The 16,303-nt window shown below is 42.5% G+C and overlaps 1 protein-coding gene across 3 annotated transcripts in view; it reads left to right on the top strand.

Annotated features, from left to right (window-relative positions):
* Positions 1 to 14,926, top strand: part of PRR5 (proline rich 5) — a 199,386-nt gene extending 184,460 nt beyond the window's left edge. For all 3 annotated transcript variants that reach the window (XM_082253279.1, XM_082253280.1, XM_082253278.1), the window contains 2 exons: positions 9,434 to 9,572; positions 13,612 to 14,926. In XM_082253279.1, coding sequence (XP_082109405.1) covers positions 9,434 to 9,572; positions 13,612 to 14,156 — 684 coding nt within the window. In that variant the 3' untranslated portion in view covers positions 14,157 to 14,926. The remainder of the gene's footprint in view (positions 1 to 9,433; positions 9,573 to 13,611) is intronic.
* Positions 14,927 to 16,303: the final 1,377 nt, after the last annotated feature.

Genomic DNA, 16,303 nt, shown 5'->3' with positions numbered 1-16,303 from the left:
TCAAACCTTCAGAAGTATGAGATGAACCCCAACAACTTGGAAAGGTGGATCTCTCTCACACGTACCAACACAGACTATCCCCCAATTTAACTGATCCCCAAAGGTTTTTGATTAAATAGCGGAATAGAAAATATGATCCCAAAAAAGTGTATGTATATCACACGTACACAACCACACTAGGCCCCAATTACTATTGTTTGTACCCCTAAAAGGCTAGGAGTAGGGGGAGTATGGAACAGGCAGCACCCTCAAACCTTCAGAAGTATGAGATGAACCCCAACAACTTGGAAAGGTGGATCTCTCTCACACGTACCAACACAGACTATCTCCCAATTTAACTGATCCCCAAAGGTTTTTGATTAAATAGCGGAATAGAAAATATGATCCCAAAAAAGTGTATGTATATCACACGTACACAACCACACTAGGCCCCAATTACTATTGTTTGTACCCCTAAAAGGCTAGGAGTAGGGGGAGTATGGAACAGGCAGCACCCTCAAACCTTCAGAAGTATGAGATGAACCCCAACAACTTGGAAAGGTGGATCTCTCTCACACGTACCAACACAGACTATCCCCCAATTTAACTGATCCCCAAAGGTTTTTGATTAAATAGCGGAATAGAAAATATGATCCCAAAAAAGTGTATGTATATCACACGTACACAACCACACTAGGCCCCAATTACTATTGTTTGTACCCCTAAAAGGCTAGGAGTAGGGGGAGTATGGAACAGGCAGCACCCTCAAACCTTCAGAAGTATGAGATGAACCCCAACAACTTGGAAAGGTGGATCTCTCTCACACGTACCAACACAGACTATCCCCCAATTTAACTGATCCCCAAAGGTTTTTGATTAAATAGCGGAATAGAAAATATGATCCCAAAAAAGTGTATGTATATCACACGTACACAACCACACTAGGCCCCAATTACTATTGTTTGTACCCCTAAAAGGCTAGGAGTAGGGGGAGTATGGAACAGGCAGCACCCTCAAACCTTCAGAAGTATGAGATGAACCCCAACAACTTGGAAAGGTGGATCTCTCTCACACGTACCAACACAGACTATCCCCCAATTTAACTGATCCCCAAAGGTTTTTGATTAAATAGCGGAATAGAAAATATGATCCCAAAAAAGTGTATGTATATCACACGTACACAACCACACTAGGCCCCAATTACTATTGTTTGTACCCCTAAAAGGCTAGGAGTAGGGGGAGTATGGAACAGGCAGCACCCTCAAACCTTCAGAAGTATGAGATGAACCCCAACAACTTGGAAAGGTGGATCTCTCTCACACGTACCAACACAGACTATCCCCCAATTTAACTGATCCCCAAAGGTTTTTGATTAAATAGCGGAATAGAAAATATGATCCCAAAAAAGTGTATGTATATCACACGTACACAACCACACTAGGCCCCAATTACTATTGTTTGTACCCCTAAAAGGCTAGGAGTAGGGGGAGTATGGAACAGGCAGCACCCTCAAACCTTCAGAAGTATGAGATGAACCCCAACAACTTGGAAAGGTGGATCTCTCTCACACGTACCAACACAGACTATCCCCCAATTTAACTGATCCCCAAAGGTTTTTGATTAAATAGCGGAATAGAAAATATGATCCCAAAAAAGTGTATGTATATCACACGTACACAACCACACTAGGCCCCAATTACTATTGTTTGTACCCCTAAAAGGCTAGGAGTAGGGGGAGTATGGAACAGGCAGCACCCTCAAACCTTCAGAAGTATGAGATGAACCCCAACAACTTGGAAAGGTGGATCTCTCTCACACGTACCAACACAGACTATCCCCCAATTTAACTGATCCCCAAAGGTTTTTGATTAAATAGCGGAATAGAAAATATGATCCCAAAAAAGTGTATGTATATCACACGTACACAACCACACTAGGCCCCAATTACTATTGTTTGTACCCCTAAAAGGCTAGGAGTAGGGGGAGTATGGAACAGGCAGCACCCTCAAACCTTCAGAAGTATGAGATGAACCCCAACAACTTGGAAAGGTGGATCTCTCTCACACGTACCAACACAGACTATCCCCCAATTTAACTGATCCCCAAAGGTTTTTGATTAAATAGCGGAATAGAAAATATGATCCCAAAAAAGTGTATGTATATCACACGTACACAACCACACTAGGCCCCAATTACTATTGTTTGTACCCCTAAAAGGCTAGGAGTAGGGGGAGTATGGAACAGGCAGCACCCTCAAACCTTCAGAAGTATGAGATGAACCCCAACAACTTGGAAAGGTGGATCTCTCTCACACGTACCAACACAGACTATCCCCCAATTTAACTGATCCCCAAAGGTTTTTGATTAAATAGCGGAATAGAAAATATGATCCCAAAAAAGTGTATGTATATCACACGTACACAACCACACTAGGCCCCAATTACTATTGTTTGTACCCCTAAAAGGCTAGGAGTAGGGGGAGTATGGAACAGGCAGCACCCTCAAACCTTCAGAAGTATGAGATGAACCCCAACAACTTGGAAAGGTGGATCTCTCTCACACGTACCAACACAGACTATCCCCCAATTTAACTGATCCCCAAAGGTTTTTGATTAAATAGCGGAATAGAAAATATGATCCCAAAAAAGTGTATGTATATCACACGTACACAACCACACTAGGCCCCAATTACTATTGTTTGTACCCCTAAAAGGCTAGGAGTAGGGGGAGTATGGAACAGGCAGCACCCTCAAACCTTCAGAAGTATGAGATGAACCCCAACAACTTGGAAAGGTGGATCTCTCTCACACGTACCAACACAGACTATCCCCCAATTTAACTGATCCCCAAAGGTTTTTGATTAAATAGCGGAATAGAAAATATGATCCCAAAAAAGTGTATGTATATCACACGTACACAACCACACTAGGCCCCAATTACTATTGTTTGTACCCCTAAAAGGCTAGGAGTAGGGGGAGTATGGAACAGGCAGCACCCTCAAACCTTCAGAAGTATGAGATGAACCCCAACAACTTGGAAAGGTGGATCTCTCTCACACGTACCAACACAGACTATCCCCCAATTTAACTGATCCCCAAAGGTTTTTGATTAAATAGCGGAATAGAAAATATGATCCCAAAAAAGTGTATGTATATCACACGTACACAACCACACTAGGCCCCAATTACTATTGTTTGTACCCCTAAAAGGCTAGGAGTAGGGGGAGTATGGAACAGGCAGCACCCTCAAACCTTCAGAAGTATGAGATGAACCCCAACAACTTGGAAAGGTGGATCTCTCTCACACGTACCAACACAGACTATCCCCCAATTTAACTGATCCCCAAAGGTTTTTGATTAAATAGCGGAATAGAAAATATGATCCCAAAAAAGTGTATGTATATCACACGTACACAACCACACTAGGCCCCAATTACTATTGTTTGTACCCCTAAAAGGCTAGATGAGGAGTAGGGGGAGTATGGAACAGGCAGCACCCTCAAACCTTCAGAAGTATGAGATTGTGTTCACTGTACCCCACAAAGATTGAGTTCACTGCACCCCACAATGATTGTGTTCACTGCACCCCACAAAGATTGTGTTCACTGCACCTCACAAAGATTGTGTTCACTGTACCCCCCAAAGATTGTGTTCACTGCACCCCACAAAGATTCTGTTCACTGTACCCCACAAAGATTGTGTTCACTGCACCCCAAAAAGATTGTGTTCACTGCACCCCAAAAAGGATGTTGTTCACTGCACCCCAAAAAGGATGTTGTTCACTCCACCCCAAAAAGATTGTGTTCACTGCACCCCACAAAGATTGTGTTCACTGCACCCCAAAAAGATTGTGTTCACTGCACCCCAAAAATGATTTTGTTCACTGCACCCCAAAAAGGATGTTGTTCACTGCACCCCAAAAAGGATGTTGTTCACTCCACCCCAAAAAGATTGTGTTCACTGCACCCCAAAAAGATTGTGTTCACTGCACCCCACAAAGGATTTTGTTCACTGCACCCCAAAAAGATTGTGTTCACTGCACCCCAAAAAGGATGTTGTTCACTGCACCCCAAAAAGGATTTTGTTCACTGCACCCCAAAAAGATTGTGTTCACTGCACCCCACAAAGGATTTTGTTCACTGCACCCCACAAAGATTGTGTTCACTGCACACCAAAAAGGATTGTGTTCACTGCACCCCAAAAAGATTTTGTTCACTGCACCCCAAAAAGATTGTGTTCACTGCAGCCCAAAAAGATTGTGTTCACTGCAGCCCAAAAAGATTGTGTTCACTGCAGCCCAAAAAGATTGTGTTCACTGCAGCCCAAAAAGATTGTGTTCACTGCAGCCCAAAAAGATTGTGTTCACTGCAGCTCACACACAGAAAAATGGATGTGGATCACTGACACCTGCCTATCTCCAATCCCACACCACACAGCAATATCGATTGTAGTTTGTAGAACACAGTTTCCCTAAAATTCAGCAGACTCTGTCCCTAACAGGATTGAGAAGAGATCGTAGATCAGGATTGAGTGCAGACCCCACCCCCCACACAGCAATATCGATTGTAGTTTGTAGAAGACACTGACCCTATAATTCAGCAGACTCTATCCCTAAAATGCCTACAACTCGCCCTGCCTAAACACTCCGACCTGTCCCTCAATTCTATCCGGACACAAATGGTTTTTTCCTGCCTATCTTTCCCTAATCAGCAGCCAGCACGTTGATGTGTGCTCTGTCCCTGAATCTAAGCAGCATAATGACGCCGCTGCGGCTGCCTCGAACTTATAAAGACTTGGTCACATGCTTCAGACGGCCAATCACAGCTACTGAGACATTTGCAGGCATGGCTGGGATGGCTTAAGGCACACCAGTTAAACGATTGTTGATTGGCTGTTGAAAGCCCGCCATGAAAAGAGCGCCAAAGCATGCAAAACCCGGAAATAAAACGACCGAACACGGATTTTTACCCGAACATACAGTAAAGTGTCCGTGTCCGTGTTCGGGTACAAAAAATCCAATTATTCGGTACGAACACGAATAATACAGTCCGTGTTCGCTCAACACTACTCTTGAGCTCTGTGCATTATTTAATCCTGATCCCTAAACTCTGTGCATTACTTAATACTAGCCCCTGAACACTGTGTATTACCTACTCCTGACCCCTGAACTCTGTGCATTAATTAATCCTGGCCCCTTAACACTGTGTATTACTTAATCCTGACCCATGAACTCTGTGTGTTACTTAATCCTGACCCATGAACTCTGTGTGTTACTTAATACTGACCCCTGAACTCTGTGTGTTACTTAATCCTGACCCATGAACTCTGTGTGTTACTTAATCCTGACCCATGAACTCTGTGTGTTACTTAATACTAACCCCTGAACTCTGTGTGTTACTTAATACTAACCCCTGAACTCTGTGTGTTACTTAATACTAACCCCTGAACTCTGTGTGTTACTTAATACTAACCCCTGAACTCTGTGTGTTACTTAATACTAACCCCTGAACTCTGTGTGTTACTTAATACTAACCCCTGAACTCTGTGTGTTACTTAATACTAACCCCTGAACTCTGTGTGTTACTTAATACTGACCCCTGAACTCTGTGTGTTACTTAATACTAACCCCTGAACTCTGTGTGTTACTTAATACTAACCCCTGAACTCTGTGTGTTACTTGATACTGACCCCTGAACTCTGTGTGTTACTTAATCCTGACCCCTGAACATTGTATGTTATTAATACTAACCCCTGAACTCTGTACATTTCATAATCCTGACACCTAAAGTCTGTGTGTTACTTAATCCGGACCCCCTGAACCCTGTACATTACATAATCCTGACCAAACAAAACAAAAAAGCTGCGCTAAACGTGACAATGGTACAAATAAATGTATCCAAAATAATAATTAACCTAATTAAAAATATTATGTAAGCATAAGTGAATAAATAAAAAAAATGCCTTGTTGTTAAGATATAGTCCCAGAATGGTGATGGGAAAATATTGTGATAAATAAAATAAACACGTGCCGTCCTCCACCGCAGTGCTCCAATCATCACAGCATGCGATTAGGCTTACCAGATGGCAGGAGGTATTGAGCCAGTAAAATAGCCACTAGATATGGATCAGTATACAGATTCCCATAGGAGATCCAGCCAGGAGGGGAACACCAATCGATACAGACACAGTGCTAAAGATCATACAGGGCAGCAGGCACACTCAGAGCAATGATCCGATGGCAGTATTCCTAATCCATATGGCTTGAGTATCACCATAAAATAAATAAATATTACCCCATAGTGTAATTCGTTAAAACACTTTATTAAATAAAAAAGAAAGGAACTCACATTCATTAAGAAGATAAGCGCTTAAAAACAGAAGCGAAGCCGGCCAGCTTCAGTCTAAACCCGTCCTTCCGGGCTACGTGGTGACGTCAGCATGCCGGACCCAACGCGTTTCGTCACAGCTAACGTCTTCCTGGGTATCTTTTATTTTTGGCATCCCCAGGAAGCCGTCAGCTGTGACGAAACGTGTCGGGTTCGGTGTGCTGACGTCACCACGCAACCCGGAAGGACGGGCTGAGACTGAAGCCAGCCAGCTTCGCTTCTATTTGTAAGCGCTTATCTTCTTACTGAATGTGAGTTCCTTTCATTTTTATTTAATAAAGTGTTTTAACGAATTACACTATGGGGCAATATTTATTTATTTTATGGTGATACTCGAGCCGTATGGATTAGGAATACTGCCATCGGATCATTGCTCTGAGTGTGCCTGCTGCCCTGTATGATCTTTAGCACTGTGTCTGCTTCAATTGGTGTTCCCCTCCTGGCTGGATCTCCTATGGGAATCGGTTTACTGATCCATATCTAGTGGCTATTTTACTGGCTCAATACCTCCTGCCATCTTTGTAAGCCTAATCGCATGATGTGGTGATTGGAGAACTGCGGTGGAGGACGGCACGTGTTTATTTTATTTATCACAATATTTTCCCATCACCATTCTGGGACTATATCTTGACACCAGAACTTTATTTATTTATTCACTTATGCTTACATAATATTTTTATTTGGGTTTATTATTATTTTGGATACATTTATTTGTACCATTGTCACGTTTAGCGCAGCTTTTTTGTTTTGTTTGGCTTATTTGGTGTTATCTCACTACAAACTGCAGCTTGCTGATTTATATTAGCGCGGTTATACATTTGTTACACAATCCTGACCCCCCTGAACTCTGTACAATACATAATCCTGACCCCTGAACTCTATGTAATACTTAATCCTGACCCCTGCACCCTATACTTTACACTCTCTTGAACCAAGTGCTGTATCTTGGCCTAGGCCGACAAGGCCCAGGCCTATGGCGGCACTTTGCAGGGGGCAGCAAAAAAGCTGCAACCTGCACGAAAAAAAAAAAAAACAGCCTCCTCCTGGCTCCTGCACGAAAAGGGTCCCCGCCAGCTTGCGCTACACTTTTAGTATAGTGCCAGTCTTATGGGGCAAATTGGGCCAGAGTGCAGGGTCCAGGAGGCAAGTCAGTCTGGAACCACCATAAAGCAGTCACACTGCTACCTGCCGGTATTATAATACCGGCCGGTGAGGACATGTGGACAGACCTCAAGCCGCCGACCACACTTAATACAACTGACCCAAAGGCCGCCAATGCTGATAAGTGTGGCACTGTAGCCTAATGCTCCACCTACCTTCCTCCGACCCCAGGTATGGCAGGCATCATGTCAATAATACAATTTAATTTCTTTAAACATCCTTGTCCTTGAGCGAGCATATTGAATTGCATCACATACAATTAAGACTTTTAATTGTATATTATGACTGATAATGGGGTACTTTGACGTAGTGGTGGGCTTGAGCACTATATGGCCATATGGTGGGACCAAATCCCCATTTTTATTTATAGATTGTCTTCAAATTTGGTAGTAATTTCTTTTGCATGTGTGCGCTATTCTTTTTTAATATACATGTCTTTTGGTTCATAGCTGCACCAGCTTTAGAAATACATGGGTATGCTCCCCCAAATTTTTTGCTTGTTTAATTGTATATTATGGCAATAATATTTTAGACCTGCTCACCTCCATATGTCCTATCGCAATATGTCACTGGATTCGTAAAATGACTCCTTTCTTTTAGGATATTTTTCTTTTAGGATATTTGGACTTGTGTTTGCTGCCACTGATTATTTCAATTATTTATATAATGACTCTGGACTTCCTAGTCATTATACAAATAAGTGAAATAATCCTATGATTACAATCAGTAGCAACAAAGTCCAAATTTCTTAAAAGAAAGGAGTATTCTTACTAATCCCGTGACATGTACTAATGGCCACTGATAAGGCTGCACTGATGGCCACTGATGAGGTGGCACTAATAGGCTGCACTGATAAGGCAGCACTGATATGCTGCACTGATGGGCACTGATATGCTGCACTGATGTGCACTAATAGGCTGCACTGAGGGTCACTGATGAGGCGGCAGTGGTGCATACTGATAAACTGCACTAATGGGCACTAATGAGCAACAATGATAAGGCAACACTGATATGCTGCACTGATAGGCATTGATGAGGCTGCGTTGATGGCCATGACCCAAAGCTTCTAATGTTCATTGTGAGAAGCAACTTTAGTCCAGGAGAGGAGTGTGTAGATCTGTGAAAGACTGAAGAGAAGGCTGGAGTTTAGTTTTAAAGTCCAAACCCAAGAATATGAATGTAACACATTGCAGCCTACCAATCCATTTCTTTTTTGCCTTCTTTTCCTTTTTTTTCATTTGGTGATCTTGCCAGTAACACAACTCCTGTCCTAGAGTGGCATAACTCACTCTCTGTACTGTATCTGTGGCAGAGCAGCGTTGTCATCCTAGGACAGCAAAGAAGTTAGTGCTACAGAACATAACCCCCTTTCCTCATCTCTATAACATAGTGGGAGGTAAACTGGGCAGGGCTGATGACACCAGTTGAGACTTCAGTGCAAAACAGGGAGCACAGCTCACTGGATTTTTGGCAGGCTATACATGTATTTTTTTGTATTAAATATTTAATCAATATAACATAATACTTTCAGTGGTATATTTAACAGGACAAAAAGGTTTCAGATAAGAGAAGTTCACTGTTAGGGTTTACATACATTTTAGGTTTGAAGAAGTGACAGTTGTTTTTAGCTACATTTTATGAGATTTAAACAATTAAAGTTACACAGCTGGAATAACGATACTTATCCTTGTGTTAAAGCTTTGTGAAGTCTGCTTTAATCACTTATGGGGCTTTCTGGAGGTCAGTTAATGGATACCTGAACTGAAGGAAATACGTAGGCTGCCATCTGAAATGCAAGCTGCATGGCTATCAAGTCCATTTAATGTCTTTCAAATTTTCAGAGTCATGCTTAGTAAAAATGTGTAAGTGTGCAATGCCCTAACCCCTCCGTTGTGTCATTTCTTCTAGGGTGTCCATGAATCGAAGGGTGTGTCAGAGGAATATCTGAACTTGGAGTCTCTAATTCAGAAGGTGGTCTCTCCATACCTTGGTACATATGGACTATACTCAAGCGATGCTCCCTTTACTCACTCCTCCTGCATTCTAGGTATGATCTGGTCATATAACAGCTTACAAACTGTGAAATTACCTTAGACCCTCTAAATGTGTGCAGTGGCCTAAAACCTAACTCTAGGCACATAAAATATTAAAAATTGTCTCCCCCACCACCACCGTTGATGAGGAATTTAGGGGACATCGCTCTTCATTTTAAATGTGGCTTTACTTTAATATACTGTAGGTTCTCTTCTAAACAGATAGATGTTATTTCATGACTCCATTTCCATGATGCTTAGGGCAGAGTTTACAAACCTGCCAATGGCCACTGTATTCTTGGGATGGGCCTTAATAGAATTATATATTAGCTTTCCATCTCAAGAGCCCAACTCAACAGTTAAGGATAAGGTCACCTTTTTAAAAAAAGTTATATATGCACATCTTTTTGCAGGTAAAAAATGTGCATTTATATTTTTTATTAGGAGCCTGAAAAGCATTGTACCCACAATAAGCAGATCATGGGTGCAATGCAGGGCTTCAGACTCTGTGTAAGCTGTGTGGCTGTACAGTGTACGGCCAGACAGTTACACACTAACCGGAAGCATCAATAAACTAGCCCAGAGCTCAACAGCGCCGTGGTAGTTCATTGAAAACTACAAGCCGACAGCAGCAAAGGCCTTGTAGTTTGCCATTTACAGAACTCTGTGAATGAATGATGTGGCCGAGCGGACGGAGCTCTGTACAGCCATGTTCTTTGCAGATTGTGACAGAGAGCGGGGGGAGAAGATTTCCCTGCTCCCTGTCACAACAGAGAGGCGGGGGGGGGGGGGGGGCTGTGGTGTGGATTTGCAACATTTAACACCCTGAACATGACTGTAACATGTTACAAAAGGTGAACTTATCTTTTAATGTTAACGTAAAACTTTTGCATATCCCTCCCACTACCTTTATTCCTTAAAGCTGAAGTTTAATCTGCTTTTATTTTGTGTTCCCTGGACAAAGAAACAACTCATGAATTAATGATAGTGACATAATGCATCATGTATGTCATTTTTTTCCCCATAGTTCCACTTTAACTACTAATATTTTGCAATGTTCACCAAGTCCATGGCTTTGAATGGATTTGGCACCACCTAGTGGCATGTGTGGGAAAAAGACTAAGTTGAGCAATTTTAACCACCTCTGACCAGGCCATTTTTTGCGATAAGGCACTGCGTTACTTTAACTCGGTCATGCGATGCTGTACCCTAATAAAATTGATTTCCTTTTTTTTTCCGCAAATAGGGCTTTCTTTTGGGGGTATTTGATCATCTGTGCGATTTTTATTTTGTACACTATTTAACAAAAAATGAGCAACAATTCTGAAAAAAAAAACAAAACAAAAAAAAACAATATTTTTTACTTTCTGCTCTATAACATTCCTGATAAAAAAAAACCTTAAAAGTCAAATGTTTTCATCATTGTAGGCCAATTTGTATTTTTCTACATATTTTTGGTAAAAAAAAAAATCACAATAAGGGTATATTGATTGGTTTGCGCAAACGTTTTTGCGTCTACAAAACAGGGGAAAGATATATGGCATTTTTATTTATTTATTTATTTTTACTAGTAATGGCGGCAATCAGCGTTTTTTAGCTGGACTGCGACATTGCGGCAGACAGATCGTACACCTAACTGACATATTTGACACCTTTGGGGGGGACCAGTGACATTACTACAGTAATCAGTGCTAAAAATATGCACTGTTACTAATGACACTGGCAGGGAAGGGGTTTAAAACCAGGTTCGATCAAAGGGTTAAATGTGTCCCTAGGGGGTGCTTTCTAACTGTGGGGGAGATGTATTTACTGAATGAACACAGGGACCTATGTTCCTAAATAAGAGGAACACAGGATCCCTGTGTTCATTACTGACAGAACAGCGGTCTGCCATGTTTACAACAGCAGACTGCCGTTCTGTCTCAACAGGGAGCAATTGCGGGTGCCCGGCAGCAATCACGGCTACCGGACCCACTGATTGGCTCACCCTGTGGTAAATGGCCACGCGCCCGTACCTCCAGTGCGGGCGCGTGGCCATTTACGTCATTTCGTGGGACAGAGTCGACTTGCTGCAGTATATGCTGGCTGACGGCAAGTGGTTAAAGGCCAAAACCATCAGTTCTTATCCACAAGACCAGTCCAAGGTGTTCTTCATGCTGAATTTTTCTACTGACATAACTGCCTAAAAATTATTCAATAATTGTAATCTCATACAAATGTTAATATTTACAGTATCTCACAAACGTGAGTGCACCCCCCAAATTTTTGTAAATATTTTGTTATATCTTTTCATGTGACAACACTGAAGAAATGACACTTTGCTACAATGTAAAGTAGTGAGTGTACAGCTTGTATAACAGTGTAAATTTGCTGTCCCCTCAAAATAACTCAACACACAGCCATTAATGTCTAAACCGCTGGCAAAAAAAATTAGTACACTAAGTGAAAATGACCAAATTGGGCCCAAAGTGTCAATATTTTGTCTGGCCACCATTATTTTCCAGCACTGCCTTAACCCTCTTGGGCATGGAGTTCACCAGAGCTTCACAGGTTGCCATTGGAGTCCTCTTTCACTCCTCCCTGATGACATCACAGAGCTGGTGGATGTTAGAGACCTTGCACTCCTCCACCTTCCGTTTGAGGATGCCCCACAGATGCTCAATACGGCTCACCTTTACCCTCAGCTTCTTTAGCAAGGCAGTGGTCATCTTAGAGTTGTGTTTGGGGTCGTTATCATGTTGGAATACTGCCCTGCGGCCCAGTCTCCGAAGGGAGGGGATAATTCTCTGCTTCAGTATTTCACAGTGCATGTTGGCATTCACGATTCCCTCAATAAAGTGTAGCTCCCCCGTGCCGGCAGCACTCATGCAGCCCCAGACCATGACACTCCCACCGCAATGCTTGACTGTAGGCAAGACACACTTGTCTTTGTACTCCTCACCTGGTTGCCGCCACACACGCTTGACACCATCTGAACCAAATAAGTTTATCTTGGTCTCATCAGACCACAGGACATGGTTCCAATAATCCATGTCCTTAGTCTGCTTGTCTTCAGCAAACTGTTTGCGAGCTTTCTTGTGCATCATCTTTAGAAGAGGCTTCCCTCTGGGACGACAGCTTATACGTCTATTTCCCAAAGACAACCTCTGGAAATGACACTGAGCACGTGCACTCAACCTCTTTGGTTGACCATGGCGAGGTCTGTTCTGAGTGGATTCTGTCCTGTTAAACCGCTGTGTGGTCTTGGCCACCATGTTGCAGCTCAGTTTCAGGGTGTTGGCAATCTGCTTATAGCCTAGGCCATCTGTAGGTAGAGCAACAATTCTTTTTTTTCAGATCCTCAGGGAGTTCTTTGCCATGAGGTGCCATGTTGAACTTCCAGTAACCAATATGAGAGAGTGAGAGCGATAACACCAAATTTAACACACCTGCTCCCCATTCACACCTGAGACCTTGTAAAACTAACGAGTCACATGACACCGGGGAGGGAAAATGGCTAATTGGGCCCAATTTGGACATTTTCACTTATGGGGTGTACTCACTTTTGTTGCCAGCGGTTTAGAAATGAATGGCTGTGTGTTGAATTATTTTGAGGGGACAGCAAATTTACACTGTTATACAAGCTGTGCATTCACTACTTTACATTGTAGCAAAGTGTCATTTCTTCAGTGTCATCACATTAAAAGATATAATAAAATATTTACAAAAATGTGAGGGGTGTACTCACTTTTGTGAGGTATTGTGACTGAATTCATGAACTAGACTTAGATTTTCTGATTTTGCCCATTTAGTTTGTCTCTAGAGAAAGTATCTAAAGCCAAAACCTTTTGAATTTCTCATTAAGTTATATACTTGTTACAACAGTCATCAAGATAAACAGAAAAAGGGAATCTTCCCGACAGGGACCCAGGCAGAAATAAAACCCCGTCAGGTTCTAACCCTTTCACGTTCTATTCAAAACTTTAAAAAAACTTTGGCTGGAATTTAGTTATCCCAGCCTTAATAATATTAGACATCTTTAAAGTCAGTGTTGTTATTTCTTGTTCCCGACAGAAAAACGCATATTTCGCCGTTGCCCAAAGTCTGGTGATGTTGTAACTAAGAACCCAGTCGTGAGATCCAAGAGCTACAACAATCCGCTGCTGACGCCGGTGGCTGAGTATGAAATGGAAAGCCTGGCAACCAATGGGACGGGAATCCGCAGGCACTCCCTGTCAGAGATGACCACCTTCCTGGAGATCCAGGCCTACTCCAACCTGACCACCATCCTGGACTCTAGCTCCAAACTCTCCATGGCCACCACCAAAACACAGCCTCCAGCCGAGCTGGACAGACCCTCCGTGGGTAATGGACAATTTTCACCTGTCCACAATAACAGCGAACCTCAACAAGGACTATTACACAGCCAGAACTCAATAGAGGAGCTGTCCAGGGACTCCACGCTGCTTCCTGCACCTTCCTCTAGCCCAGAGACAATAGTTGATCAGATCTTAGAATCCATAGACTCAGACTCTGAAGGTATTTTCATCGATTTTGGAAGGGGATGTTCCCAATCTCCAGGATATGGCATGGATGTGGGCAGACAAAGCCTCATATAATAACATTTTATTCTCTTTTTTTTTTTTCTTTTTATACTGGGCCCTCACATTAGGGGGCGTGACTTTTAGTTACAGACGGCAGGTTCGGCTAAAAAAGTCCATAATAAAAATGAATAGTGTTAGCCCATTTCTGGCAGACAAATGCTTTTAAGGTGGACTTGTGCTTTCCTTGTGAAGGGTCATGCAACAGGTTCACTTTATCGCTGAATCCCACAGCTGCTAATCAGTACCTTCCCTTTTGCTCCGTCATCAATTGGTTTGCCAATGGGAATGAGGAAAAGGACTTGAAGCAAATACAGGGCTTAAGATTCTTTACTCACCTCCATGTGACAGCACTGGATGCTTGAGCCCTAATCAGCAGAGCTTTCACTCAGGAGGAAGGGGAGGGATTTATGTACTCTGCCATACCCAGAGGTACAGATAAGTCACTTCCTGTCCATTGGAGAAGAGTGAAAGGGAAGATAAGTATAAGCAGATGTGCTGACATTATTGTGGACCTATTGTTTTTCTCTTTCTTTCTGGAAAAGGGTGATATTCTTCCAACAAAATGTTTCTGTTGCTCCACCTGTTTATCATTCTTACTCTTTTTCCTGACACAGCTGATCCAGAAGTCAGTATACATTGCAGAATCTCCTGCGTCATTTTAAGAACCTGCTGATGGTTTTTCAAATTTCCTGCTTTTCTAATCTTCTTCTAAAATACTTGTACAATTCAAAGCAGAACTCTAGGGACCAAAAACTTTTATATTTGAATTAAGCCCCCCCCCCCCCCCCCAATACCCCCTAGCTACTTGCTTTGCCTAGAGGATGATTAACACTTACTCACTTACCCACCTTAGTCTTCACTTTCACAGGTTTCCTCCGTGCTGCATGACCAGTCCATCTTCCCACTGCAAGGTTAACTGCTTATTTTACCTAGAGGATAAGGTGATATATTTACTTTATTCCTCACTTCCCTAGCAGTCAGCACTCTCCTCCACTGTCTGACCCCCTCAAATGTGGGCATGCTCCTAGCATCCGCTGGTACATTGCAGGTCCCGGGTAATCAGTTGTACGGCAGCAGGAAGAAGAGGCTTCGGGGAACCATTTGCATGAAGATGAGGAAGCCTGAAGGAGCAAGGAATAAGGTAACTATATCCCCCTATATATATATTGCCCTAGGCAAAATGCTAAAAAAAAATTCATCCTCAGAGTTCAACTTTAATGGAGAAGGCCATTGGGTTTCTTACAGCAGCTTTTAGGTGGGTAAATGCAATCTTGTCAAGTTTACATCCTTCGATGAAAATGCTGCGACAAGTCCATCATCTTTGGTGTTTACTCCTGGCTCTAAGACTTCCAGACCTGGCACTCTACAGTATTTATTACAACTGGCCCCACAGATTTGGATTCAAACAGCAGCCCCACCAGGAGGAGCTGAGAATGCTGCATTGTCTCCCGTGAAAGACATTACAAACAGAAATTTACATCTACTTCCTAAAACACTTTTGTAAAGTGCTACAGACCTAAACAAAAAGAATTAAAGGGTATATCCAGCAAAAACTAGGGAAAGGTTAGAACCCCTGTCAGGTTTTTGCTACTAGTCTGATGCTGATGAAGAGGTTTCAGTAGACAGGAAGTGAGGGAAAATCTGCAGCGGGAACATCCAACAGGGAGGGGTTCCAGTGTTTCCCTACTCTACCTAAAAAGGCATTTTGTTTCTCATCCGTTGAAGAACACAGGAAGTCATATTTGGGTTATGCTGCCACCCACAGGAGGATTGGACACTGGAAAACAAAAACATTGTAGGCAATAACAGAATAAGCCCTCCAATTCCCAGCATGCCTCAGTGTTTTGCTAGTGTCCAAGGAGGATGGACGTCTTTTTTTTCAGCTCTGCCTCTAAAAGACTAACCTATGAACTGGATGACTAGTGTCTTTATTCCACCTCACCAACTATGAAACCATGTTTTTTTTTTGTTGAAATGTCGCCCTTTGTTTTCCAGTGTCTAATCCTTCTGTAAAAACCTAATATGAAGGACTTCTTGTTGCCTGTTTCCTTGTAGCAGACGTTCCCTGACTTCTGGTGAAACCGGTGTCACAGAGACAGTAAATGGGGATGAATTTCTATAACGAAGCCCCAGATAGCAATAAAAACGTGACAGGTTTAATC

Source organism: Pelophylax lessonae, assembly GCF_965119305.1.
Source record: "Pelophylax lessonae genome assembly, chromosome: 4".
In the NCBI taxonomy this organism is placed as follows: Eukaryota; Metazoa; Chordata; class Amphibia; order Anura; family Ranidae; genus Pelophylax; species Pelophylax lessonae.
Note: the sequence above shows the minus strand (reverse complement) of the source record. Positions and strands in the feature narration are given on the sequence as shown.